Here is a 25,390-nt window from a genome sequence, read left to right on the forward strand (position 1 = left end):
CTGCACGAGAGCAGCGTTCTAGCGCCCGTTTTTAAACGGGCTGAATTCTACTAGTAGAAAATAAAGGTAAAGGTAAAGGGACCCCTGACCATTAGGTCCAGTCGTGACCGACTCTGGGGTTGCGCGCTCATCTCGCATTATTGGCCGGGGGAGCCGGCGTACAGCTTCCAGGTCATGTGGCCAGCATGACAAAGCCGCTTCTGGCAAACCAGAGCAGCACATGGAAACGCCGTTTACCTTCCCGCTGTAGCGGTTCCTATTTATCTACTTGCATTTTGATGTGCTTTCGAACTGCTAGGTTGGCAGGAGCTGGGACCAAGCAACGGGAGCTCACCCCGTCACAGGGATTCGAACCGCCAACCTTCTGATCAGCAAGCCCTAGGCACAGTGGTTTAACCACAGCGCCACCTGGAAATATTTCTATTTGGAAATAGAAAATATTTCTGTGTATAAAATCTACAATGAGCAGATGTCCCAACGGGTAGTGAAAACACACAGAAAGCCTGAGGAGGTGTGGGGGGGGGGGGGGCGTGCGTGACAGAGTGGGGCGTTTTATTTTCAGAAATGTATGCACTTGTTTTAAGAGTAATAAACACAGCAGGACCTATCTTTCATTTGACTTTGGCTGGCATTCTGGACGGCTTTTATGTGGGAGAGACAGGTTAAATCTTCAACCAGGAGTCAGCCTTTGGGTCACAACTCTCAAAGTAATCTACCTCCCAAGTTTTCCAAATAAAATATGAAAATGAATGGATGTGCATGCTGTCATTCAGTGCAGTAAACACTTCAGAAATGTAAAGAGAGCAATATTATTTTGATGAGAGAGAACAAAGACATTGTGTGTTATTTAAAGCCTGGAGTGATAGTGAACTCTGTTGCCAGACATACGTTTTACACCTATAATACCTTCAGAAACTATATTAGCTCAAGGTGATATTATGTAGTATTATAAAATATGTGACTAATCAGAGCTAATTGAAATGTGGGAGGGAGATAATGCTGAAATATTGAGGATAAGCTAAATAAACCCTAAACTTTGTGAGCTGGCATTATTAAAAGCCATCAGTTTCATATTGGGGGTGAAACCAAAGCTCCCACTTAGGGACCAGCCTTTGATCCAAGCTAAATAACAATGCTTGCTTTTCATTATTTCAAAATGAAAAGTCCCGAGCACAAAACCCTATGAATCCATATTGTGCTGGGATAACAATCTTTGGAGTGGATTCAGAACAAGAACTAGCATCTTTTTAACCACACTTTATTCCCCAACCCAACTTTTGAACTTTGGTGGTTCAAGAAAAACTCCCAAGATCCAACTGAGCTGGCTATTTTGCAAATCCAAACCAGCCTGAATTCCCTCATTAAATTTAGGAAACAAAGACTTTGGATGACTAAAGTGACACTTCTTCCCCACACCCTGCTTTTTCACAACTGTTCCAAAAAAAATGGAGTCCAGATGCAAACCAGCAGTTACTGGAACAACAGTGACCTCATAAGGTTTGGTGAGCGCCCCAATGTAAATATGCCTTGAGTAACATACCCATGCAGTTTTTCATCATCATAAATCCACTTTCATAACCTTCAAAGCATTCACAGTGGAAATCTCCAGGGGTGTTGACACAGAGTCCTTGGCCACACAGATCAGGAGAGATGCGGCATTCATCAATATCTGCCATTTCAAACAAAACCAAGTTATTTCAAATGCAAACATATACTGTATTGCAGTTTTAAAAATGAATTTTAATGGTCAAGAAATATTTTATTTTTGTCGTGTTTAACCAAATGTGCATACCACTTGCTTGTAATAAAACCTTTAAAATGCACTGAAATCAATAAAACACACATTTTGGATGTGCAAATTGCAATATTACATTTACATTTTCAGCCGCTACTGGACACAATGCAAACTAAGGAATTTACCTGTACAGTTCCTCTCTTCAGAATCAAGTGCAAACCCACTGTCACATTTACAACGGAAACTGCCAATGGTGTTTCTGCATTTTCCATAGGTGCAAAGGCTTGGAATCATTTTGCATTCATTGATATCTAAGACACAGACATAGCCATTGTTAAAAACAGCACTGTAGTTAAATCTAGTTAATTCTGATTTCATGAGAATTGCATCAGTGAAGCCCAGATATAAATGACCAGGTCGGAAGTGTTTTAACAGTTGCAGTTCACTGAATGCAACGCCCACATCTGAGTGTTCAAATGACAGCAGTAGTTCACACTCCTGTGGCACTTCTGTGCATATGAAGCTGAACGCCCATTCATTTAATGCTACCCTTACAAAGCGTATTACATTTTCTTTATTTCTTCCATGTCTGAGGTAGAAAAGGGTCTCATGCTCTGTACCTCTGATCAATAGCAGTGATGCCTGACTAGATTCTCAGCAATTAGCACATCTCTTATTGAGTTTTATTTTAATCTATGGCTAGACACAGAGACTGCCCAAAACACAATTTCCTAGGTAGCAGATCTCACTGAATACAATGGGAATTCTGACTAAACATTCACTGGGTTGTACTAGCAGTGACCTCCCCCCCCCCCACTTTTGCCTCATGTCTAACATCCCTTCAGGTCATATCCACCACCTCCTTTAGGAATTATTCTTGAATGATTCGCTAATTCAATTAATTCAGTGAGGAAAGTTAATATCCACGGTGGTCACAATTACTGGTTCTTTAAAGCATTTATTAGCAGCTAAAGAATTCAAATAACATTCCATCTTTATAAAAGAGTGCATTAACACTCATTCCAGATCAACACCCCTCTTTCAAGCCACAGGGAAGCCATTATTCACAGACCCCTCATCCTTCACCCTTATTATTCCCAATTCTCTTCCAGCTCCCTGAAATGCTGAGCTCTTACAAATACAGGTCCAGGAGGACCACAAGCAAAACCACTGCAACAAGCAAGAACATGTGTGCTTCCCTTACTTCCGTGTAAATTATGGGGTTGTAAAGGAAAGCCAGTATCTGTGCTTGGTGTTTCTTCCCATGCCCAGCTACTCTATACACAAGGAAGGAAGGGAGCAGCAGCAATACACAAAGGTACAATAGCCACTGTGCTGTTGTCATATTGCTCAAAGGAACAGGATGCTGGTGACAAGCATCTGATAGAGCCAGTTGCATGTCCCACCCCCACCCCCACCCCCGTAGTGTTGCAACTCTCAGGTGAGAAGCACGTGGTCTGGAACTTCACTAAACTCCGATTCCTGCCCATGTTGTGTGAGTTTACTCTGAGAAAGGAAAGAAGGAGTAACTAAATAAATCAGTTCCAGGACCATTGGTGGCTTTGCATACCTTTGAAAAATGGCTTTCCGTTTATAATCTCTCCTCTGGTAGAAAACCCAGGTCCTCTTGGGCAAAGGGCTTCATATTCAGGCGTTCCCTTGTCAGGGCATTCATCACAGTCGGGGCCCCAGGCTGCACCAACAGAACAGCAGCAAGCATCCTGCCGATGCCGCCCTCCTATTGGTTTTGTGCAGTCTTCGTCATCGTGATCCAAGTAGCACGACTCCAAGCGAATATCTGTTGAGGGTGTGTGGTTTTTTAAAAAGCCATCAATAGATGGGAAATAAGCAGCTGCGGCATCAGCGCAGCAGAACCCAACCACTAAGGAAATGTTACAATACGGAAACCCAGTCTAATACTCAAGTGTCGTATGGAGAGAGAAACAGGGAGTCCATATAAAGCCGACTGCCCTGGAGGGGTGTCTCCATTTCCCTTCCACCATGGGATCGCTCTTCAGAGAGGCTGAACCACACAGTGATACAAGTATGTCACCCTTTCAGCATGACAGTGTTCCCTTTGTAGTATTTTCCTTTTCTCATGAGAGGGAATAACTGCCATCGACCGTACTGAAAAAGCCAATGGGTTTACGCAACGGCAGCCATGGCTGTACCCAGTGTTCTGTGTCTACAAGTGGTTGGGTTCTCGTGCAAGTGCAAGGGTGCGTATTAATGTTGCACAACAGATGACTCCGATGTAACAGCTGCCCCATTGTGCAATGGATTGTGTCATCACAACAGAGTAACCGCAGAACAACTTCACCACTAAGTGACTTTAGCACTGGATACAACCCACAAAGCCTGCCTTCTACCCCAATTGAACCCAGTTTCCTAAGGCTAAGTGGGGTTTTCCTTTCATCTTTCCCTTCCGAAATCCTCGCCTGGTGGGCAATGGGACCCTGGGGAGGCAAGTATCACATTCCAAGAACTCTCGGGATGCACTGTTAGGCGCTTTCAAAACAAAATGCACTCAACTCATGGCTTCATAGCACCAGCAGTCAAGGGGTCCCCTAGAACAGTGCTCCCTAACCTTTTTATCGGCGCGGACCAGTCAACGTTTGATAATTTTACTGCGGCCCGCTGAGGGGGGGGGGACGTTGATTGTTTATATTTTATTTATATTGTTTTGATTTAATAATTTTAATTTAATTGTATTTAAATGTTCCTTGGGCGGCCCGGTACCAACTGATCCATGGACCGGTACCGGTCCGTGGCCCAGGGGTTGAGGACCACTGCCCTAGAAGGCCAACAAGTAATTCAAGGACACATTCAAGGCATTAAAAAGCCATTGAGGGTGCAAAGCAGGGCAGATGGTGGGGCTGGAGGGCCACATTTGGGCCCAAGTGTGAGGGTCCCCACCCATTGGTCTTTTCCTTATATCTGTGCATACAAAATAATTTCCCCAGGGGAGTATTCTCTGGTTTGCATAAGAGAATGAATATTTCCCTGCCCAAACTGAAATCCTGACTAAGCTTTGGAGCCCAGGGTTTTTATTCACAGCTTACTAGATTGGAGCAAAGGTTCTCTCATGCTTACCAATACATCTCCGTCCAGTTGCATCCAGAGTCATACCACTGGGACACTGGCAGACAAAAGATCCCATAGTATTTTCACACCGTCCATTTGTGCACACTCCAAGGAACACTTCACACTCGTTGATATCTATTTAAACAAAAACAAAAAGCCAGAAACACATGCTTTAAAAATTTCTACAAGGCAGAGGAATTCAATACTTCCATCATACTAAACAGTCTCTTCAAGCATGAGAATAACATATTAATTTTGGTTTTGAAGTACTACATTTTGGTTAGAAGTGGCTTGATCCAGCTATACCCAAAGCCAAAGGGAAACCGCAAGCTTTACTCTATGGGCTGCATCGTCTCTACGCAGACTGCTTCACAGAAGCAGGAGGAGAATCAGAAAACTTGGGACAGCGGGCACCCCAAGAACCTATGGAATATTTGCATGTGGAAATGATTTGCCTTTTAAGAACTTTAAAATTAACCACGTTTTCCCATAGTTAGAATTAACTTCATTTCCCTGCATCTAAGGGATTGCTTTGTCTAAAAAACAAACGTCAACCACAGTAGACAGAAGGTTGCGGGTGGCCACAGGAAGGATAACACTTAAAAAAGAAAAAATTAAGTAAGGAAGAGCTTTGTTATTGGACACAGTGACTCTGGAGGAAGAAAACCTAGGAAGCTGCCTTATACTGACTCAGACCATTGGTCCATCTAGTTCAGCATTTCCAGGGCTTCAGCCAGAAGACACTTCTAGCCCTACCTGGTGGTATCAGAGATTGAACATGGGACCTTTAGCATGCAAAGCAAATTGCCTACCACTGAACTATGGCCATTTTCCATTTTGCAGTCAAAGGTACCAAGGTTGGTAGATAATGACAAGGTCAGGTGCTGAGTACCAAGCCATTGGGATGATGGCGAAATAGGTTTTTTTAAATAAAAGCTTTGGTAATAGTAGAGTTGTCAACTTTTCAACCCACCGCTGTAATTTTAATGACAGCTTGATGTGCAGATATTCGCAAGGGACAATACAAATAAGCAGGTTGAAAGCACTACCTGTTGCTCCCGAGCATCAAGCTGTTGTTAAAAGAACAACAGCAGGACAAGTCAAGTTTGGTTTTATTGCACAGCAGGCAAGCCATGGGAACCGGCAGCCTCGAGGGAAGATCTTCTTGAATTGCCTCCTCTGAAAAAAAATGCTTAAACTGATTGAAATTCTGTGGGGTTCCATCCACATGTCAGAAAGTAGTGGAAAGGGAATCGGATATATTTGGGTGCTGGAAAATATGCTGGATCGATCAATATGAAATTACTGCAAGTTATATGTGAGAAAATCCTGTGGCCACTATCTTGGAAAAATAACTTTCCATCTCTCAGCACTCAAACATGTTCTTGTGATTTGGAATAGGTGGGGCAACATTTACTCCTCTCTTGAGATCATAAAAGCTATGTACAGTGGATCTGTGGTAGAAATGTTTCCAAGATATTTGGTAATTATTTGGAGAGAGAGAGAGAGAAAGAGAGAGAGAGAGAGAGAAGGGACAAGTTTGAGGGAGGGAGATAAATTTGTTCCTCCTTGCTTTTCTTTAAAATAAAAAAAGCTATTAGAAGACACATGTGGGAATAATTTGTTTTTCAAATATTTCAGCTGCTCTGTCATGTCAGGTTGCACTAGTCACCATGACCCAATGCAGTATGAAACCACTGGAACTTCAAGAAGAGGGATAATGGACAAGATTCTTGCTGTCATTTAGATACCTTGTGCTCAACCAGTAGCTATGGGTACTCATCACATTCTCCAACAGTGATGGCGCAAGTAAGGGAAAGATGCCACAGGCATCTAGCAAAGGGGAAGACATCATGGAGGAGACATGTATACAGTATATCTTTAACTGCCTCAGACCTCCGCCACTCATCACAGCGGGTCTCAGCTGATGGGAGGGGGTCTGGGCTTAATCCTGCTGGGCACAGCTTTGAGGGACATGGTAGCAAAGCAGACCGCTGCAAAGAGCAGTAATGAAGCCTCCACTCATCAGCTGGTGAGTGGAGAGTTCAATCCTGCGGGGAATGCTCTGGCAAAGCAGACCCCTAGCCCTAGCCCACAGGGCAAACTTGACAGGTGGGCGGGATGACACTGCTTTTCAGTCACCTGAGGTGCTGCCCACCTGACAAATTCGCCTTGTGGAGTGCAGGGAATTAAAGTTCTGGCTTGCTGGACCAAACAAGGTTCCCCACCAGTGCCTTCTTAGCCTTTCTCATGACTGCTTTCCATGCCTCTATCCCATCGGCCTTTTTATCAGTTCATTTCTTTAGTGAGCCTTTCCGCTTAATCTCCTATTCCCCAACCGCTGGTGTAACTGCCATGGGACCTTGTTCACTTTAATGGCTTCCCCTAGATCCCAGTGCATATCTGTTTTTCATAGATCTCAAGAGTTATTTGCCAGCTCTCCCCCACTTCTCTCTCCCACTCCCAGTGCAGTAATACTTTCATATCACATCCATTAGGTGAAGGGCAGTCTGCAGCCGGATTCTATGGGTGTGTGCAAACCATTGGTCACACAACACACCCTAGATATTTTTGCAGCCCTAGGTGTTACACCACAACTTCTCACATAAAACCCTTATCCTCTGAAGCTATTTGAGAAATGGATGGTTGTTACTCTTGCAGGAAGAGAGAGGCATGGAAGTGTGTATGACCACATCTTTATGGAGATTGCATGGCCATCAGTTTCGTTTCCAGTTCCATGAATTAACATGCTAGTATTCATTGATGTCAATGGGGTTTAAGCAGCCTTTGCAAACCTGAAAAAGTTTCCAAGTAGTGTTGTGTGTTGCAGATCCTGTACCATGCATGCAAAAGAATATGAGGATCATGCACATGGACATATACAAGTCCCAACTACCAGCTGACTGCTGGAGCTCCCATAGTTCCATGAGTGGCGTTATGCCCAATGATCATCTGCATGGACAAAACCAGGTAATTGAAGCTACAGGTAGGTAGCCATGTTGGTCTGCCATTGTCGAAACAAAATAAAAAAAATTCTTCCAGTAGCACCTTAGAGACCAACTAAGTTTGTTATTGGTATGAAGTGTGCATGCACATGGAAGCTCATACCAATAACAAACTTAGTTGGTCTCTAAGGTGCTACTGGAAGGAATTTTTTTATTAGGTAATTGTAGTGTTAGGCTCTCTACCTGTCAAATTTGGTTCACAGGAGAGCTGGACAAGATAAGGATCCTGCCTACCAGGCCAGATCTAATTCCTCATCCTTGCTCTAAAGATCTGTTAGGCACTGTGATCTTCCATTGCAATGTGAGAAACGGCACCAGAATTTTTTGTTTCTCCACTAACATGTTTCCAGTTCCAGAGCAATAATACATACCTTCACACTGTGTTCCTCTTATCCTGGAAAATCCCCTCGAACAGATTGAATCTATAAAAGAGAAGCAAAGAACATTGTAGTCCAAAGCTCAAATTTCTTTCACTGAACATGAAACTGCATCTGAAACACAGATCAGACCTTTTCTGCATGGAAACTTCCAAAATAACAACAATTAAATGAGCAATAACAGTTAAGGGAAGGGGCTGCAGCCTGAATAAGGGACACAACAGTGATTCTTAGTGCAATATTAAGCATATTTACTCATAAGTAAGTCTCACTTTGTTCTCTTTTGACAACCAGCGCCCTAATAAAAAGTTAAGACTAAACCCACTTATTACACAGTATTTATGTGGTAAGTTTGCTTAAGGCCCCTTTGTACATTACAAAATTATCATGTATGCAATGTATATGTTAGAGGAAACGTAAGTTGAGCAGGTAATGTGTATAACAACCTGTCACGGTACACATTCACCCATGGAAAACTGTGCACACTTCCTGGATAAATATACATAATCTCCCACTAGTCTTTGGGAATGTGCAAGACCCTTGGAGTCCCATCTAGACTCAGGCTGTATATATGTGTAAATAAACCATGTATCATAAAGACACCACAGTCTCCACTTTGCCTCATCGTCCAAAAGAAAACACAGGCCCTGAGTAAAGCATGCCTGCAACCTCTGGAATCTCACACCATTTGTGAAGATTGAGGTGGTCTGCAGCATTGCAGTGTATTCTGTAAAGTGTGACAGTAATGCACATCCCCTTTTAATCACAATTAATATAATCATGCTAGGAATTAATATAGACCCTTAGAGAGAGACCTCTCTCAATCAAGCTGCAGCTTAAGCAATTGAGTTGAGCCACTAAAATGGAAGAGACAGAGCTGGAAGGTTCCAAGCTTCCTAGTACTTTCCTGCTAAGCAAACATTTGTAAAACGCTTTGAAGTGTTTTAAAAATCAAGCAGTGTATAAGTTTTATGAAATAAATAATGCATTTAGCATGTACTATATCAGGCCATGACCAGAACAACATTTGATCCAGACTTCTACAGGATCTTCCAAGGGGGGTATTAAAGCACCCAGGGCTTTATTGGAAGATGATCAATAGCAGAAAACAAGCTTTCTTGAAAGACAGCCCAACATTACTATACTTCTCCAGAAATGTGCAGCTGCAAGAGGGTGTGATTTAGGATGCACACTCAGTTCATACAGATCAATAGTGCCCTGCATGAAGTATAGTATATGTACACACACTCCTCTGGAATGTACCTGGGTTCCATGATAAGCAGACATTCCAGGGATTGAGGCAGATGAGCTGATCAGAAAAGGCTACTTCATCAGCAGAAAGTTTCAGCAAGATCCAGCATTTCTAATGAGGCATATGCTGGGGTTCTAGTTGCATACCTTCATCCAGCAATCCTTCCTTCTAAACCAATATTTCTTTGGTGGTATTGCCAGAGTTCATAATCCAAGTGTTAAGAAGACTAACTTGTGCAGTACATAATGTTCAAGTCCATCCCACTCACCCCCAAAAGACTTATCTGAAAAAGCTTGTAAAAACAATTCTGAAACCAGCAGACAGGAGCGAGGCCATCATTAGATGCACTGCTGAGCTTTTAAGTGATGAGGGAAAGATATTCTGTGTAAGCTCAAAGCCATTACCTTTACTGCTATCATATTTTCTAGGGCTTTGTCATGTCATGAAAGTGAGGGCTCAGACTGAACCCCGCCTGGCAAATGATCATCCAACACCCCCCCCAAAAAAAAAACATCCAGAGATGATTTTGCCCTTTCTACTGGATGCTTTCTTCTAATGCTCCAAATAATAATTTGCCAAGGACACAACAAAATGGTCTTACCTCGCTCACATGGAACGCAGGGACTACCCCAAGCAGCACCCAGAGAGGAACAACACTGAGATTTCAGAGTGGCCCCATTGATATTGATCTCACACCTGCCGTTCACTATGGTCTGCCAACATGTGCCTTTAACAGTCTCTGCAAAGGTAAATAAAAATAAAATAAGATGTTGCCATTTAGCAATAGATCATGAATGACTATTCAAATATCTTTACCCAGTGTAAGTGAATTCTGGTGAAAACGAACTCAGTTATCCTCATAAAAACCAACCTAGGAAGAGAGGGCGAGCTGGTGCCAAACGTTTTCCTCTGCTTTCGCTTGGACCACATCAGCAAGACAGAGATAGGGGTCTTGTTGTCTGGGCAGCCAGTTTGCACCCTAGGGAGGTCACTTCAGTGCTGCTAACACAGTTTGATTTCACCCCTTGAGGCACACTCCACTGTCTCTGAAGACAGATGGGTGCCAACATTGTTGCCGTCACAGGGTCTGGTGACTTCCGTTTCAGTGTATCTGAAGAAGTGTGCATGCACACGAAAGCTCATACCAATAACAAATTTAGTTGGTCTCTAAGGTGCTACCGGAATGAATTTTTTTATTTTGTGTCAACATAGTTGCCAACACCCACCAGTCTTTTAGTCTGGAGCTTCCTTCTTGTTTTTGAGAAGATAAAATCAGCTTCTGTCTTTTGCCATCCTCCTCCAGTACTATAGGCAGGATGCCTCTGAATATCAGCTGCTGGGCATTATGAGCAAGGAGTGTGTTATTGCACTCAGGTCTTGCCTGTGGGTTGCTGGACTAGGGGGACTTGGGCCTGATGCAACCGAGCTCTTTATGTTTTTCCTGCCCGTTCAAACCTAGTAGTTGAGATGTGTGCCACCACACTCATCTACCTGCCATCTATTCCCAAACCACAGCAACTTTATAAATTTGCCACCTCTTTTCATTCCAGCTCAGAATGTCAGGTCAGTCTTTCATCATCTGTTGATTCACTACAATACCTCCTCGGCAATTTTTAATGCAATGTGAAAGGATACTCTACAGACACTTTTTAATATGTTCAAGTAAACAGTGAAGCAGTGATTGGAATACTCTTTAAATTATTTCACTTTTATTTCATGGTTATTCTCAAAAGCTTCCTGAAAACTGAAGAAGATATATGTATGTCAATTATAACAAAAATATTTTCCAGCCAATAAAGACAGCTCAGAAGAAGAAATTACCAATGCAGATGGTTTTTGTTGCATCCAAAGTACTTTCAGGGGAACATTCACAGGCAAAAGAGCCAGGATTATTTTTGCACACGCCATTAACACAGGGGCTGGATACACACTCATCAATATCTAGAAGAGAAACAGTGAAAATTAGTGACCAGCAAAGCTTCAGATTGCTCCTTTCTGTCTGCTCATCTAGAAACAAAAGGATTCTCTTGTTGAATCAGAGATTTGTAGATAAAAGCATTAACATTATCAATAAAAAACAATTAAAAGCTGATATTAAAAAACATTTTTAAATGATCAAATGTAGCAAAAAGAAATAAAATACTTGCCAGCATTCTATTTGCATGTATAGGCTTGCTTACAAAAAAAATGTTTTAAGCAGGTGCCAAAAAGAATACAGCAATGACCGCTCCGCACATCGAAGGGGGGGGCGACCTTTGCGTGGTCGCGCGCAGCCCCTTGATCCCATAGGGCGACTCCCTGGTAGTTCAGGACTGGCACCACCTTCCCAGGCAGGATGCCAGGGGTCTCTGCCTACCCCAACCTAGCATCCAATCCTGCCTGGGGAGGTGTTGCCAGGGGATGGCCAGGTAAGGGGAGGGACTTTCTAGCACACACAATAGAATTTGAATCCTACCTCCAAGCACTAGTTGGTTCCAGAGCTTCTCCCACCCTCCACACCCTCATTGAAGTTTCTTTTTCAGGTGAACCTTTTCCCACAGGTACACAGGTGCTGCTATGTCAAGGTTGCTTTTGAAGGGCCGGAAAGGAATTTTCCTGCATTGGCTGGTTTTGCCTTTCCCGTAGCAATACGTCACAACTTTGGCTGTTTCAGGCATTGGGCAGAATCTTTGGCGATTTTCCTAGAGGGAGGGGTGTGAGGCAGAGACCTCACCCCCTTGCAGCAACAAGATCGGGGTATTGGGTGAAGCATTGACCATACCAATAGGCGTCATCGCTTCCCCCTTCCAGCGGTGGCGAATGGGGGGCGGGCTCTCTCTGCTTGAACATATGTTCTCCAGAGCCAGCCCCAACCCCCATACATGTGGATAACCCGGATGCCTCCCAGAACCCCAGCTGGGGACTGGGAAGGATAGCGCCCAATGCCTGAGCCAAGGTCTCCCTACATCTGAATCTTAATAAAGTTGTGGCCAATTTGAATCCCATAGCACATTGTATTGTGTCTTTATTCCGCTCAGGGGTTTGAGGGACTCTGCTTGTCCGCACAAAGTCTTCTGCCTGATGTCAATAGGCAGGGAGTTCCAAAGTGCGGGTGCTGACATACTAAAGTATTGATTTCTTACAAGTGTAGAACAAGTATTGTGCGGCTCCGGTAGGAGTTGCAGTTCTGCAAACTGAAGTGGTCAAGTGAGCATAGATGAGGGTAAGGATTCTGCAAGTAAAATGGTCCCATTGCTCCAATTTACTGTACAGTGGATGCTCGGGCTGCAAACATAATCCGTGCGGGAGGCACGTTCGCAACCCGCAGCGTTTGCACCCCGCAGCACCGCATCTGTGCACGTGCGGGTCACGATTTGGCGCTTCTGCACATGTGCAAAGCACTATTTAGTGTTTCTGCACATGCGTGAGCGCCGAAACCCGGAAGTAACCTGTTCGGGTACTTCTGGGTTCGCGCAGTGCACAACCCGAAAAGACGCAACCTGAAGCGTCTGTAACCCAAGGTATGACTGTATGGGTTTCAACTTGTACATAAGGTAGCCTGCAAACCCAGAAGCTCCATACACATGCCAAGGTACACGTAGGACCAAGACAACTGTCTACCATAAAAAAACCTATAAATTCAAACTTTACTTTATGCATACAGTAAAAATGCAAATCTATTCACTCTTCACATACAGTCCACTGTTAACCCCAAAGTTTCAAGGGACATTGCTTTAGTCGTTCCAGCAACAATCCTACAAGGCTGGTCACAGCTGTTCTCATTTAAAACTGGGGAACCAAGGTTGAAGGACAGCAATGTGCTCATTGGTGCCCACTGAGTCCAATAGTCCTCTGGGATGTGAAACCAAATCTTCCCATTCCCTGGGATCACTGAACACCTAGCTGCAGCTAAATTCCCACCCGAAATATCCTTTGGGAATGCAGATTATATATACCCACCCCCAAGTGTAATACACAAATTCAAAAGTCTCATGGCATACTTATAAAAATACAACAGTTCCAGTCTGCCTTAAATGGAATTCATCCCTCATGTTGGCAAATAAGCCCACATTTTATCTGATCCAAATATAACTCCAGAGATACAGTGATTTAAAAATAAATATATAAAAAAATCAGATGCTCAGAATAGGTATATCATAAAGAGGTGTTTTCAATTACCTTCACATGTTTGTTGATCAGGCTTGTACACATATCCCTTGGGGCATGTGCAAGTGAAGCTTCCAGGAGTGTTTCTGCATTGCCCATTGTCACAAAGCAATGGGTTCAAGGAGCACTCATCAATGTCTGCAAAAACAATTAAGTGTGTCATCAGAGAGACTAAATAAGATTTTGTTCTCATGGGAAGCCATAAAAGACAACTTTTTTTTTTACAAGCAGATATGTTTCACTGATGGGGATGTTTCTCTTTGTTCTGTAAGAGAAATGCTAAAGTTGAATATTAAATCACCGGAAAAGGAACAAGTATCAGGACTTTTAGTGGTTTACACAGCACTAGTTCCCAAACTTCCTACCTCTGGCAGGAAAATTTATATTTCCCTGTAAATGAAAAGCAGCAACAAGAAACTCTGTGCCATCAAAAGGGAATTGCATAATAAGTGTATTTTTTTCTTTTCCAATGTCATCACCCTTTCTAACACCATATGGATGATATGCAATCATTAAAAGAGCCAAATGATGTGACCCAAGTGCACAATTCAGATAAGCCGGCCGAGATGAGTCAATCAGTAACAAATGAGGAATTGCAAAGACACAAATCAAAAGTAAAGGAAAAGAAAAGCAAAAATATTAAAACAGCAAGGAAAGCAAAGATAAGCCGCCGTACCTGGAAAAAAACAATGGCAGAAATGATTCAATCTACTTCCACCCGGCCCAAACAAAACTGATCTACGGGGTAACAAAGGGAAAGGTAAAAAGGGAGCAAAGAAGGTAATTCCCCAGTTAACGCTTAAGGAGGAATCTCCGAAGCAGAGCCTAGAAATAAACGGAACAGTGGAAGTAACATCTCAGAGTCCCGGCAGTAAGACAACCAGTAAATTAGATATTGGAGAGGATGCGGCCCTCAAATATGAAGGCAATACACCCCAAGTCTCATCCCAGGTAAAAGGCTGGAACCTGATTCTAACCCCCCCAAAACTTGTATTTGCAAACTACCCGAAACCGAAGGGTATCCTTACAGGGAAAGAACAAATAATGAATTCCCTGGACATTCTGAATGATATGTTGCCAGGAGCAGTAAAGCCAAATGATATTATTTCCGATATGCAATCATTGGGTCAGCTGAATATTAATATAGTCTTCCCAAGGCCAAATCAACCTCTGCCCCTTATCAAAGTAGGATGTTTATAGTTCCACCTGAAAAGATGGGGGATGGCATTCTACTCCACTTCAGGCACCAAGTTTAAATTAAATGGAACACATGGTTCTCTTCACTCTGTTTGTTGTTGGATTCCAAGTCCCATCAGACCCAGCCAGCACGGCCCATGGTCAAGGATGGCAGGAGTTGCAAGTCAAAAACATCTGGAGGGTCGAAGGTTCCCAATACCTGCTCTTGATGTTTCTGACTACATCTCCCCTCATCCCTTACTTGGGCATCCAGGCTGGAGCTGATGGGAGTTGGAATCTAAAATATCTGGAGGGCCCTAGGTTGGGTAACACTGGGCTACACTCATGGGCGTACCCAGGATCAAAACTAGGGGGGGCAAGGGGAGGGGCCAAGGCACGGAAGGGGAGGGGCCACAAAGTGGGCGGGAACAGCGAACTCGCGCTCCGCCGGGCTGTGCCCCTCCCTAGAAGCAGGGCTGGTGGGCGGAGGCGGAGCCCAGCGTTCCCGCCCAGCGTTCCCGCCCGCCGCGCCGCGCTCTCTGGTTCCCCGCCGCGCTTGGCCTTGCCAGAGGGCGCGACGGGGAGCTGGAGGGAGGGCGCAGCGCGGCGGGCGGGAACGGCGAACTCGCGCTCCGCCGGGCTGTGCCCCTCCCTAGCAGCAGGGCTGGTGGGCGGAGGCAGAGCCCAGCCCAGCGGAGCGCGAGTTCAGCGTTCCTGCCCACCGCGCCGCGCTCTCTGGTTCCCCGCCGCGCTTGGCCTTGCCAGAGGGCGCGACGGGGAGCTGGAGGGAGGGCGCAGCGCGGCGGGCGGGAACGGCGAACTCGCGCTCCGCCGGGCTGTGCCCCTCCCTAGCAGCAGGGCTGGTGGGCGGAGGCGGAGCCCAGCCCAGCGGAGCGCGAGTTCGGCGTTCCCGCCCACCGCGCCGCGCTCCCTGGTTCCCCGCCGCGCTTGGCCTTGCCTGAGGGCGCGCCGGGGAGCTGGAGGGAGGGTGCGGCGCGGTGCGGCGGGAATGGCGAACTCGCGCTCCGCCGGGCTGTGCTCCGCCTCTGCCCACCAGCCCTGCTTCTAGAGTAGGGCAGCTGCCCTAACTTGCCGCATGGTGGGTACGCCCTTGGCTACACTAACTAGAGAGAAAATACATCCACGTGGACAAACACTGAAAAACACACAGAGAAAGAAACATCTAATGATTACACTGGTGCTAGTTCACTATTTCTTGTGTTCAAGAATGGGGGGGGGGGAGAGAGAGAAGCGTTTCTTTATTTGCTGTATTCAAGCAAGACACACCAGAACTTTCAGGCAGCATTCATATGAATAAAACAGACAATGTGACCGGGGGTGGTGGTGGGGAGTCACTCAGCTGCATCTGCCTCAGGAAGTGTTGTCTCTGAGAGGCTCAGTTAATGGATTTTAAAAAAAAATCAATGGGACCGACAATGAGGAGAAATCAGAATATTTAAGGATGTGGTTCCCAACATGGGGAACATGATTTTTAAGGGGGGCAACTCGAGAATGAGTTAGACCAAGTGAATGACCTTTTAAGCTTCCTCCACATGAATAGGAGTTCACTTTTTGAATCATAAGAATTATATGTCACTGGGGGTGGGATCAGGATTTTAGAGATGCTTAGGTGGAGCATGGCCAAAAAAAAGGTTGGGAACCACTGATTTAAGGCATAAATGCTAGCTTGTAGGGTAGCCAGCAATCAGTTTCGGAGGAGTGTAGCCATAACATCACAGGTGCTGGGAAAAAAAGTATTAAACCAAAACAGAAGAAATGGAAAGGGGAACAACAGGCCGACCAATCCAACACACTCTCCAAGAACAGGACGTGTCAGCCTGCATCTCCTTTCCAAGTCAGTCCATGCAACTCAGACCACAGTGTGGCTTCAGGAAAAGAGCAGGTGCCCCACAGAAAAAGGTAAAGGTAAAGGGACCCCTGACCATTAGGTCCAGTCGTGACTGACTCTGGGATTGCGGCGCTCATCTCACGTTATTGGCTGAGGGAGCCGGTGTGCAGCTTCCAGGTCATGTGGCCAGCATGACAAAGCTGCTTCTGGCGAACCAGAGCAGCACATGGAAACACCGTTTACCTTCCCGCTGTAGTGGTACCTATTTATCTGCTTGTACTTTGACGTGCTTTTGAACTGCTAGGTTAGCAGGAGCTGGGACCAAGCAACAGGAGCTCACCCCTCGTGGGGATTCAAACCTGAAGGAGGCTGAAGCAAGAGTCTAAACCATAGGGAACATAGGGATCTGCCTTATGCTGAATCAGACCCACCAGTTCATCTAGCTCTGTGCTGCTCACACTGACTGTCAGCAGCTCTCCAGGGTTTCACAAAGTGAATGTCTCCCAGCCCCTACCTGGAGATGGAAGGGGTTGACCCTGGGACTGTCTGCATGAAGCGAAGATGCTCTGAGCTACACCCTTCCCCAACATTCAGAACCCCTCCAGCCTATTTTACATGGGGGTGGGGGGAACCCTCCAAAATATGGAGATTGAATTAGTATCTGCCAGTCTGATAACAGGAAGACAGGATTACAAAGATGGAAAAGAAGCTAGCTAAAACACCGGGGAGAAACAAGACAGACAAATCAGAAACACTAGATGGAACTAAAGCAGAACAATGAGGAATGTGTTAGATAGGAATATGGGAAACTTCATACCTAAGCAGTTTTTCCCGGATGAGTCTACTTCGTACCCAAAATTACAGATGCATTTGTAGGTTCCACGCAGATTTTCACATATTCCATTGGGACAAATGTCAGGATCCAGTGCGCATTCGTTGATATCTAGAAAATGGAAGGTGTCAAGATTATTTTTCACCCTGATGGAGGATCATTTTCTTTAGTCCGTATTTTCAAACCAACTGGCCCTAATTTGTATTCCACTCTACCCCCACCCAGACCAACATACAGCTCAGAATTCACACTTCTCCAAATTTTGTGGTCCACTTCTTGGCTCAAAACAGATATCAAGGTGGCACACATACTTCTCCCCCTTTCTTTTTCTTTTTAGCCTCACAACAACCCTGTGAGGTAGGTTAGGCTGAGAGACAGTGACCAGCCCAAAGTCACCCATTGGTGGGGATTTGAATCCTGGTCTAAAGATCCTACACCAGCGCCCTAACCACTACTCAACACCAGCTCTCTTTTAAACAAATTTCAAAAGGTATTTAAATATTATGTTTCATGTGTTCTTTAATTCTTTTTTTAAAAATCACGGATTAATACCAAAAAAGGCAAAGGACTTATGAATAAACCCATGTGAAATTGTGCACATACCCAGAAATAACAGATTAATCGGTCCATCCCTAATTTTTTATCCTTTCAGAACAGTAGGAACATAAGAAGCTGCCTTATCATTTAGTCCATTATTGTCAATGCCAGGGTTTCCTAAACTTGGGTCTCCAGCTGTTTTTGGACTGCATTTCCCATAATCCCTAGCTAGCAGGACCAATGGTCAGGGATGATGGGAATTGTAGTCCAAAACAGCTGGAGATCCAAGTTTGGGAAACCATGGTCTATGTTAACTGGCAGCAGCTCTCCAGAGATGTTTTCCAGCCCTACCTGGAGAGGCCGAGGATTTAACCTGGGACCTTCTGCATGCAAAGCAGATTATCTACCACTGAGCTACGGTCCTTCCCTATTACAATTATTAGTAATTATGTTAGTCTATACAGTCCTTAACAATGCCAATGCCCATTGGTTTTGTACAACCATACCTGTTCCTGCTGCTGTAATACCTGGGCCACTGCTACAAAGTGCACGGTACTCTTCTGGGGAGGGAAAAAAGACAAATCAACTTATTTTTAACACTTTAATACAGGCTTCCTCAAACTCGGCCCTCCAGATGTTTTGAGGCTACAGTTCCCATCATCCCTGATCACTGTTTTAGGGATCATGGGAGTTGTAGGCCAAAAACATCTGGAGAGCTGAGTTTGAGGAAGCCTCCTTTAATAGATGCATTCAGCTCTTTCAAAACAACGGTGTCAGAACAGAGCCTTTATAATACCAATAATCCTTGCTGGAAGTTGGAACTGGTGACCCAGTCTGAAGCTATCACTGCTGCTCCCACCTAAATTGAAATCAATCTAGAACAGGTGTGGGGAACCTTTGGCCCGTGGGCCGAATTAGGCCAGCTGGGCCTCAGAGGTTGGCTTGCCAGCTGTTTTGGACAAAACTACATCCACCGTTCCCACACCTTATGTCTAGCCGGACAGACCCATACTGTACATTCAAAGCACATAGCTCCCTGCCCATCAAAGAATCCTGGGAACTGTAGTTTGTTAAGGGCACTGAAAATTGCAGCTCTGAGAGGGGAAATATAGTTTACAGGATTCTTTTAAATAAATATTTATATATGCAATTGAAAATTTTACAGTACATTAAAGTAAATGGAATAAGAAACAAAAGAAAACAGAGAATAGCAACAATAATGAAGCAACATTAAAATGTAATTAGAGCTACAAAACTATATGTAAATAGATATCGCTCATGTATATACATCAGTTCATGAGTCAAAATGGTTCCAATAAATACTTTCCAAATATCATTAAATTTGTCTATATATTAACTTCGCCTGAAAGCAATCTATTCACAGGTTGCAAGGGCTGTCATGTCGTCCATCTAGTTCCCAGGATTCATAGGGGAAGCCATGAGTTTTAAATGCATGGCCCTATTCATTCAGAGCAGACATATGAAGTCTCCCTCCCGAGAGCTGCAAGTTCACACCACAATATGCATTTCCTGAAAAAAGTCAGTCTTCCAACCCCCTGCCCCACACCCACATCCTGAAAATCAAAAGCTGAAAGCTGTCCTATATTTTACCCTCCATGAGCTGGCATCTCTAACAATAGGAGAGGTGCGCAGAACAGCCCAGAATAAATTGTTTCCACATGTGCAAATGTTCTGTTAAATTAATTCAAATACAAAACAGAAGTTAATGGCATTGAGCCATTTACATTTACAAAACGTTTCAGCTCTACTGTGTAAGTTGCAAAGGGAGAGCCGATAGCAGCAGACGGCACTGTGAAGACCTTTTCCTGGTCTGATAACTTCCCAGCATTTTTGCTGGTATTTTAACTAACGTGGCCTACAGTGAAACGGTGGACAACAATTCCTCCTCAAAGTTTGCACATCAGCTAAAGCCAGCTTAATTGGTTTCAAGTGATCTTTATTCTCTGTCTCTGTCTTAAAACTGCCAATTAAAATAAAAGTTAAAAATGTACAAGCTTCTCAAGGTACCTTTTCCTCAAAACCAGTGAGCCAATTTCAGTGCTAGACATTCCAGAATACTGTTTTTCTGAGGTATTTGGCCAAGAGGCTACAGTGGGGTTTTTATTTTATTTAAAAAAATGCACACAATCTGAACAGAGCTTCCCATTTTTGTGTGAGAGAGATATCCAGATAGATGATAGATAGATAGATAGATAGATAGATAGATAGATAGATAGATATAATGCATCCATAATTTACAAGCATAAATATATGTAAATTATTTGGCAATCCCATTTTTGTTTCTCCCCCTTCCTCTGTTCTCTGATGATATAATTATAGACTGCAAAATCTTCGAGACAGGGTATTGAGAAGCTTACAATATCTAATCCTTCATAAAGTGCCACACAAATTTATGGATTATTATTATTATTATTATTATTATTATTATTATTATTATTATTATCTGTCATTGGAACAAGATTTGTTGGAAATCTTGCCTAGTGCAATTTGTGGTAACAGAACAGACTCTTGTCACACATCAGGTTGAGCTTTCTCTCCAAATACAGTGAACAAGCAGGCTATAAATTGGGGAGGTGCAAGGATTTTGTGCACCTTTAAGTGTATGCCATTTTTTATGTCATGAAGATACACAAATTTGAAAGTAAAGAAAAGAATATACAAAACAAAAAAATATGTAGAAATGTACCAAAATAGAATCTGCAATTGACTTTCACTACAGGAATTCATACTATCAAATTCTAAGGAATATTCACTCAAAAAATTCAGCTATCACGACTCATGACCTATGCAGTTTCACAAGCAAGCAGCTTTCCCCCTCAGCCGCTCAATACACTAAGCAGAGGTTTTTAAAAATACACAGCAATATGTACCGGTAAGATATACAAGATTTTAAAAATGTACCTATTAAGACATTATTAGAGTGTGCCCTGCTGTGGCAATTTTGAACACTTTTAAAATTATGACTAAAAGATGCAAAAGTTGTACCTGAACTTTGTGCGGGACAAGGCCGGCAAGGTTCTCCAAAGGCATAGTCAGTGTTGGCACAACAACATTCTGATTTAGTGACAGCTCCAGATAATGGTTTAACACATTGACCTCTCCTGTATTCACCATAGCATGTGCTTCGCATATGTGTATCTAAATGCGAGAGAGAGAGAGAGAATCAATAAGATAACCAATTCAACAACAATAATGCCACAAAGATGTAGGAAAATGCCATACTGCTAAGGTTAGGTTTAATATACTGTTCGACCCCCCACCCCACCCCACCCAAAGCTTCTCCTCTTCTGCACCCCCCATTCCTTTTATTGTCTAAATGCTGAGCTATGGAAAACATTCATTACTGCCAAGCGAATAGGGTTTTTTATTTTTCTCAAAAATCCCCCACTGGTCTTAGTTATAATGCATATGTCCTTGAAAAGTATTAATCCAAATGTAACAAGGCAAGTCTGACCAACTTTGGATAATCCCAGCTGCAGAACAAATGAAAAGGCTGTCAAAAGTAATTTAGCTTAACTTTAGATGTTTCAACCTCTTTGAGAGACAACCTCCCTGAAGACTTCACACTCTGCTTAATAAAACAATTCAGCTTCCTCTCTTTGCACTTTTTAGTCAAGGACTTAAAATGCAGAGGAAAGTCAGTTTTGCTTGGCTAGGGTGTGGTCTGAAGGCGCATGAAGCCACCACCTAGCCGAAACAAAAAGAGGTCTTGATCTGGTCAGGGCATTCAATTAGTTTCTGCCCAGGAACCACACACATGCCTCCTCGGGTTCCACGCATAGCTGCCAAGTTTTCCCTTTTCTCGCGAGGAAGCCTATTCAGCATAAGGGAAAATCCCTTAAAAAATGGGATAACTTGGCAGCTATGGTTCCACGATGAACAAAAGGCAGGGTATAACATGTCAAAAATTATATTGCATAGTACTGTATTGTACTACCTATCATGTTCAGTGCTTGTTAGGAAAGCAGAAGCACATGGTCTTGATCAGGCTTCCTCAACCTTGGCCCTCCAGATGTTTTGAGGCTACAATTCCCATCATCTCTGACCACTGGTCCTGCTAGCTAGGGATCATGGGAGTTGTAGGCCAAAAAAATCTGGAGGGCCAAGGTTGAGAAATCCTGGTCTTGATGGTCCGTCCCCTCTTCTCATGGAGACTTACCAAAGACATATCCTACCATAACACTTTTCTACCTGAGCTAGTTTATGAGTCACAGTGGCATGTTCTACAACTATTTGTGGTTTTTAATCTAGAGTTGAATTGTAGCTGCCGGCATAATGAGCTTATCTTACCAACACACACACGCCCATCTAGTCCAACGGCAAGGCCAGGGAGACATTCACATCGGAAGGAGCCTTCGGTATTCACACAGTGTCCATTCATGCATATTCCAGATGTCTCACACTCATCGATGTCTGCCAAATAACAGAATAGGTTACATAAGAAATTAAAAATTAAAGCAGTTTTCATTTACTTGAGCTGATATGTGCATATGCCATTTTGCTTATTCATAGTATATCCAGATAAAAGAGAAAAGGGAATTCATTCAATAACTTGTTACTTAGCAAGAGTAACTTAAAACAACATTAGCTCATCCCATGAAACAAAAGCACAATTCAGAGGAAGCTGTCGCGTTCTCCGAGTGGGATAATTATAAAACCTCCAAATTGAATGTTCCTCCTTCACAAAGGATATATTTTCATACAGTCCCAGGAGAACAATAATCCAAAAATGAATGATAATATGCAAGAAAACTATGGGAGGGAGGAATAAAAACCATTTGGGTCGTGTTTCACAAGAGGGCAAAAATTCTTAATTACCAAATCTCTTTTCTATCAAGCTTAAATAGATGCTTAGTTCTCCCAGAACCCGGGAGTCACTTTGTAGAAGTGCCTGGCAGACAACAGAGGCAGAATCCAACAAGGAGAAGCCTAGGAAGGACATACAGTCCCCTTCCTCAAGGTTTTAAAAATAAGGTTGTAACCTGACAGGACTTATGCTGAAGTACGCCTATAATGTGAAGGAATAAAAGTGTACCCTGGGCAAAAAAAACACAAAAAACTTTAGCCAAAAAGAGCTCAACAACTATTGAAAAATGGCAACCCTACATATCACTGTGCCCTACGGGAGATACCAGAAGGTCCATTTTGAATGCTAGAGGAACTGGGCCTTTAGTGTGGTGGCACCAACCCACCTAGTGGATATACTTATCTCAGTCTGCATTGGAAGTATTTTTAAATGTTTGTATATACAGAATTGTTTTTCATTGTATATTTTATTGTTGTAACCTGCCCTGGGACCTTATAGTAAAAGTGGGGCAAGAAATGGAATGAATGGAATCAACAAACAAAAATCAGAAGCTGGGGAGAAGAGGGGTCAGGTGATACTCAAAAGTTTCTGAGTCAGTTTTATTCACTGATCTAAGCAACTACTATGTTATTTCTCCTGCTGGATTTAAAATAATTTTATTACATTGTTTGCATTGCTTTTAAAAGTTCTATTTGTGTTATACAGTCATACCTTAGCTCCCAGACACCTTGAGAGTCAAACGTTCTAGTTCCTGAATGATCAAAAACTGGAAGTGAGTGTTCTGGTTTTCTTTTGGAAGCTGGATGTCCAACGGGGCTTCTGGGGCTTCCGATTGGCTGCAGGAAGCTCCTGCAGCCAATCAGAAGCTGCGCTTTGCAAGTCGAACATTTCGGAAGTCGAACAGACTTCCAGAACAGATTCTGTTCGACTTCCGAGGAATGACTGTAATACTATTTTCGCAAGGAACAATTTTTAGTGATCTAAGCTTAACAGACTGGGAAGTGCTCTATGAAGCTGTTCCTTCTGATGGTTTTGGACCACCTCTGCCTTGCCCACAACTTGGGTGGCTGGGTCTAATTGTGTCTGTCACAGACGGCAAACTGGTACAAGCTTTTGGTGCAGTGCCAAAGTTCAGACAAAGGAAGTTTCATTGGAATAAGTGAGCCCATTGGTCTAGTGGTTCCATTCCCAGTCCTACTTGGGAGATGCTGAGGTTGAACCTGAGACTTTCTGCATGTAAAGCAGATGCTCTATGACTGAGCTATGGGCCCTTCCACCAAAGGTGTTAAGTCCCACAATGAATTTTATTTTATCTGCTTTTTTGTCTATGCCTCCTCTTCCCCTTAAGGGTACTGAGACTCTTCCCCCCTTCTTTCTTACTCAGTAAATCTTCTATATGCTGATTCACTCATAACGAGTTATTTCATGCGCCATTTTCTCCATCAGCGTTGGGCAGAATTCCCTTTAATCTCACACAATGAAAGCAGTTTCCCAGACCTCCTTATTGCTTCTGCCTCTAGTTGTTGTTGTTTTTTCAATTTTCCTTTTATTTCTTTGGAGTCTGGAATTATCTTGTATCTCGGGATGCTTTACCGCTTCTCCTTCAGAGCTTGTGGCATTACTTTGCAGGTCTAGAAGGGATCCCAGCGTTCGCGTCTTCAATCCTGTTCCTTCCCAAACCCTGACGGGTTTGCACACATGCAGGAGAGTCGCCCTGAACGCAGCCAGATCCCCCAGCCCCGAGAATTTATCTCCTTTGGTTACGAGGTTCGCAGAGCCCTAGTGTAACCTCTTTTTTGCCTCACAAAGTTCAGGACCTCTCCAGAGAGTTGATCCTTCGGTCCTTCAAATGGCGGTGGTAAAACAGGAAGTCCCAAAGGTCCTAAATTTAATCCCTGGCACTTCCAGGCAGGGCTGGGGTAGGCTCCTGTCAGAAACCCTGGATAGCTGCTGCCAGTCAATATAGACAATACTAGCTAGATAGACCAATAAAAAGGCACTTTCCTCCATTCCTATGGCAAATATGTAGGATATTCTAAAAAAATTCCTTCAGTAGCACCTTAAAGACCAACTAAGTTTATATTTTGGTATGAGCTTTCGTGTGCATGCACACTTCTTCAGATACATGTGCATGCACACGAAAGCTCATACCAAAATATAAACTTAGTTGGTCTTTAAGGTGCTACTGAAGGAATTTTTTTATTTTGCTTCGACTCAGACCAACACGGCTACCTACCTGTATGTAGGATATTCTGTTTGGGGCAGGCGGTTAGGCTAGCGTTTCTCAACCGCTGTTCCGCGGCACACTAGTGTGCCGCGAGACGCTGGCTGGTGTGCCGCGACGTGCGGCGACGAGAAGGGCGATTTGCATTGTCACGTGCCTGGCGGCCGCCAATACACAACACTAACCCGCCGGAAAGGAAGCCGGCCGGGTCACGACGCGGGGCGAGCGCAGCTCTCAACAGCCACCACCACGGGAGGGTGGTTTTAGACAAACTTAAAGAAGCTGACTGGATGAGCTCAACCTGAAACTTGCTGAGCAAAGGATTGTGCTGGCAGAGAAATCAGC

General features: G+C 43.8%; 1 protein-coding gene across 2 annotated transcripts in view; it reads right to left on the reverse strand.

Annotated features, from left to right (window-relative positions):
- FBN1 (fibrillin 1) overlaps nucleotides 1-25,390 on the reverse strand; it is a 219,582-nt gene that overhangs the window by 78,605 nt on the left and 115,587 nt on the right. For both annotated transcript variants that reach the window (XM_035132327.2, XM_035132328.2), the window contains exons 16-27: nucleotides 22,305-22,427; nucleotides 21,000-21,152; nucleotides 18,500-18,553; nucleotides 17,442-17,567; nucleotides 13,612-13,737; nucleotides 11,275-11,394; nucleotides 10,055-10,192; nucleotides 8,196-8,246; nucleotides 4,829-4,954; nucleotides 3,306-3,533; nucleotides 1,921-2,046; nucleotides 1,541-1,669 (exon numbers count right to left, since the gene is read on the reverse strand). In XM_035132327.2, coding sequence (XP_034988218.2) covers nucleotides 1,541-1,669; nucleotides 1,921-2,046; nucleotides 3,306-3,533; nucleotides 4,829-4,954; nucleotides 8,196-8,246; nucleotides 10,055-10,192; nucleotides 11,275-11,394; nucleotides 13,612-13,737; nucleotides 17,442-17,567; nucleotides 18,500-18,553; nucleotides 21,000-21,152; nucleotides 22,305-22,427 — 1,500 coding nt within the window. The remainder of the gene's footprint in view (nucleotides 1-1,540; nucleotides 1,670-1,920; nucleotides 2,047-3,305; nucleotides 3,534-4,828; nucleotides 4,955-8,195; nucleotides 8,247-10,054; nucleotides 10,193-11,274; nucleotides 11,395-13,611; nucleotides 13,738-17,441; nucleotides 17,568-18,499; nucleotides 18,554-20,999; nucleotides 21,153-22,304; nucleotides 22,428-25,390) is intronic.

This window comes from Zootoca vivipara, chromosome 14 (genome assembly GCF_963506605.1).
Source record: "Zootoca vivipara chromosome 14, rZooViv1.1, whole genome shotgun sequence".
Classification (NCBI taxonomy): domain Eukaryota; kingdom Metazoa; phylum Chordata; class Lepidosauria; order Squamata; family Lacertidae; genus Zootoca; species Zootoca vivipara.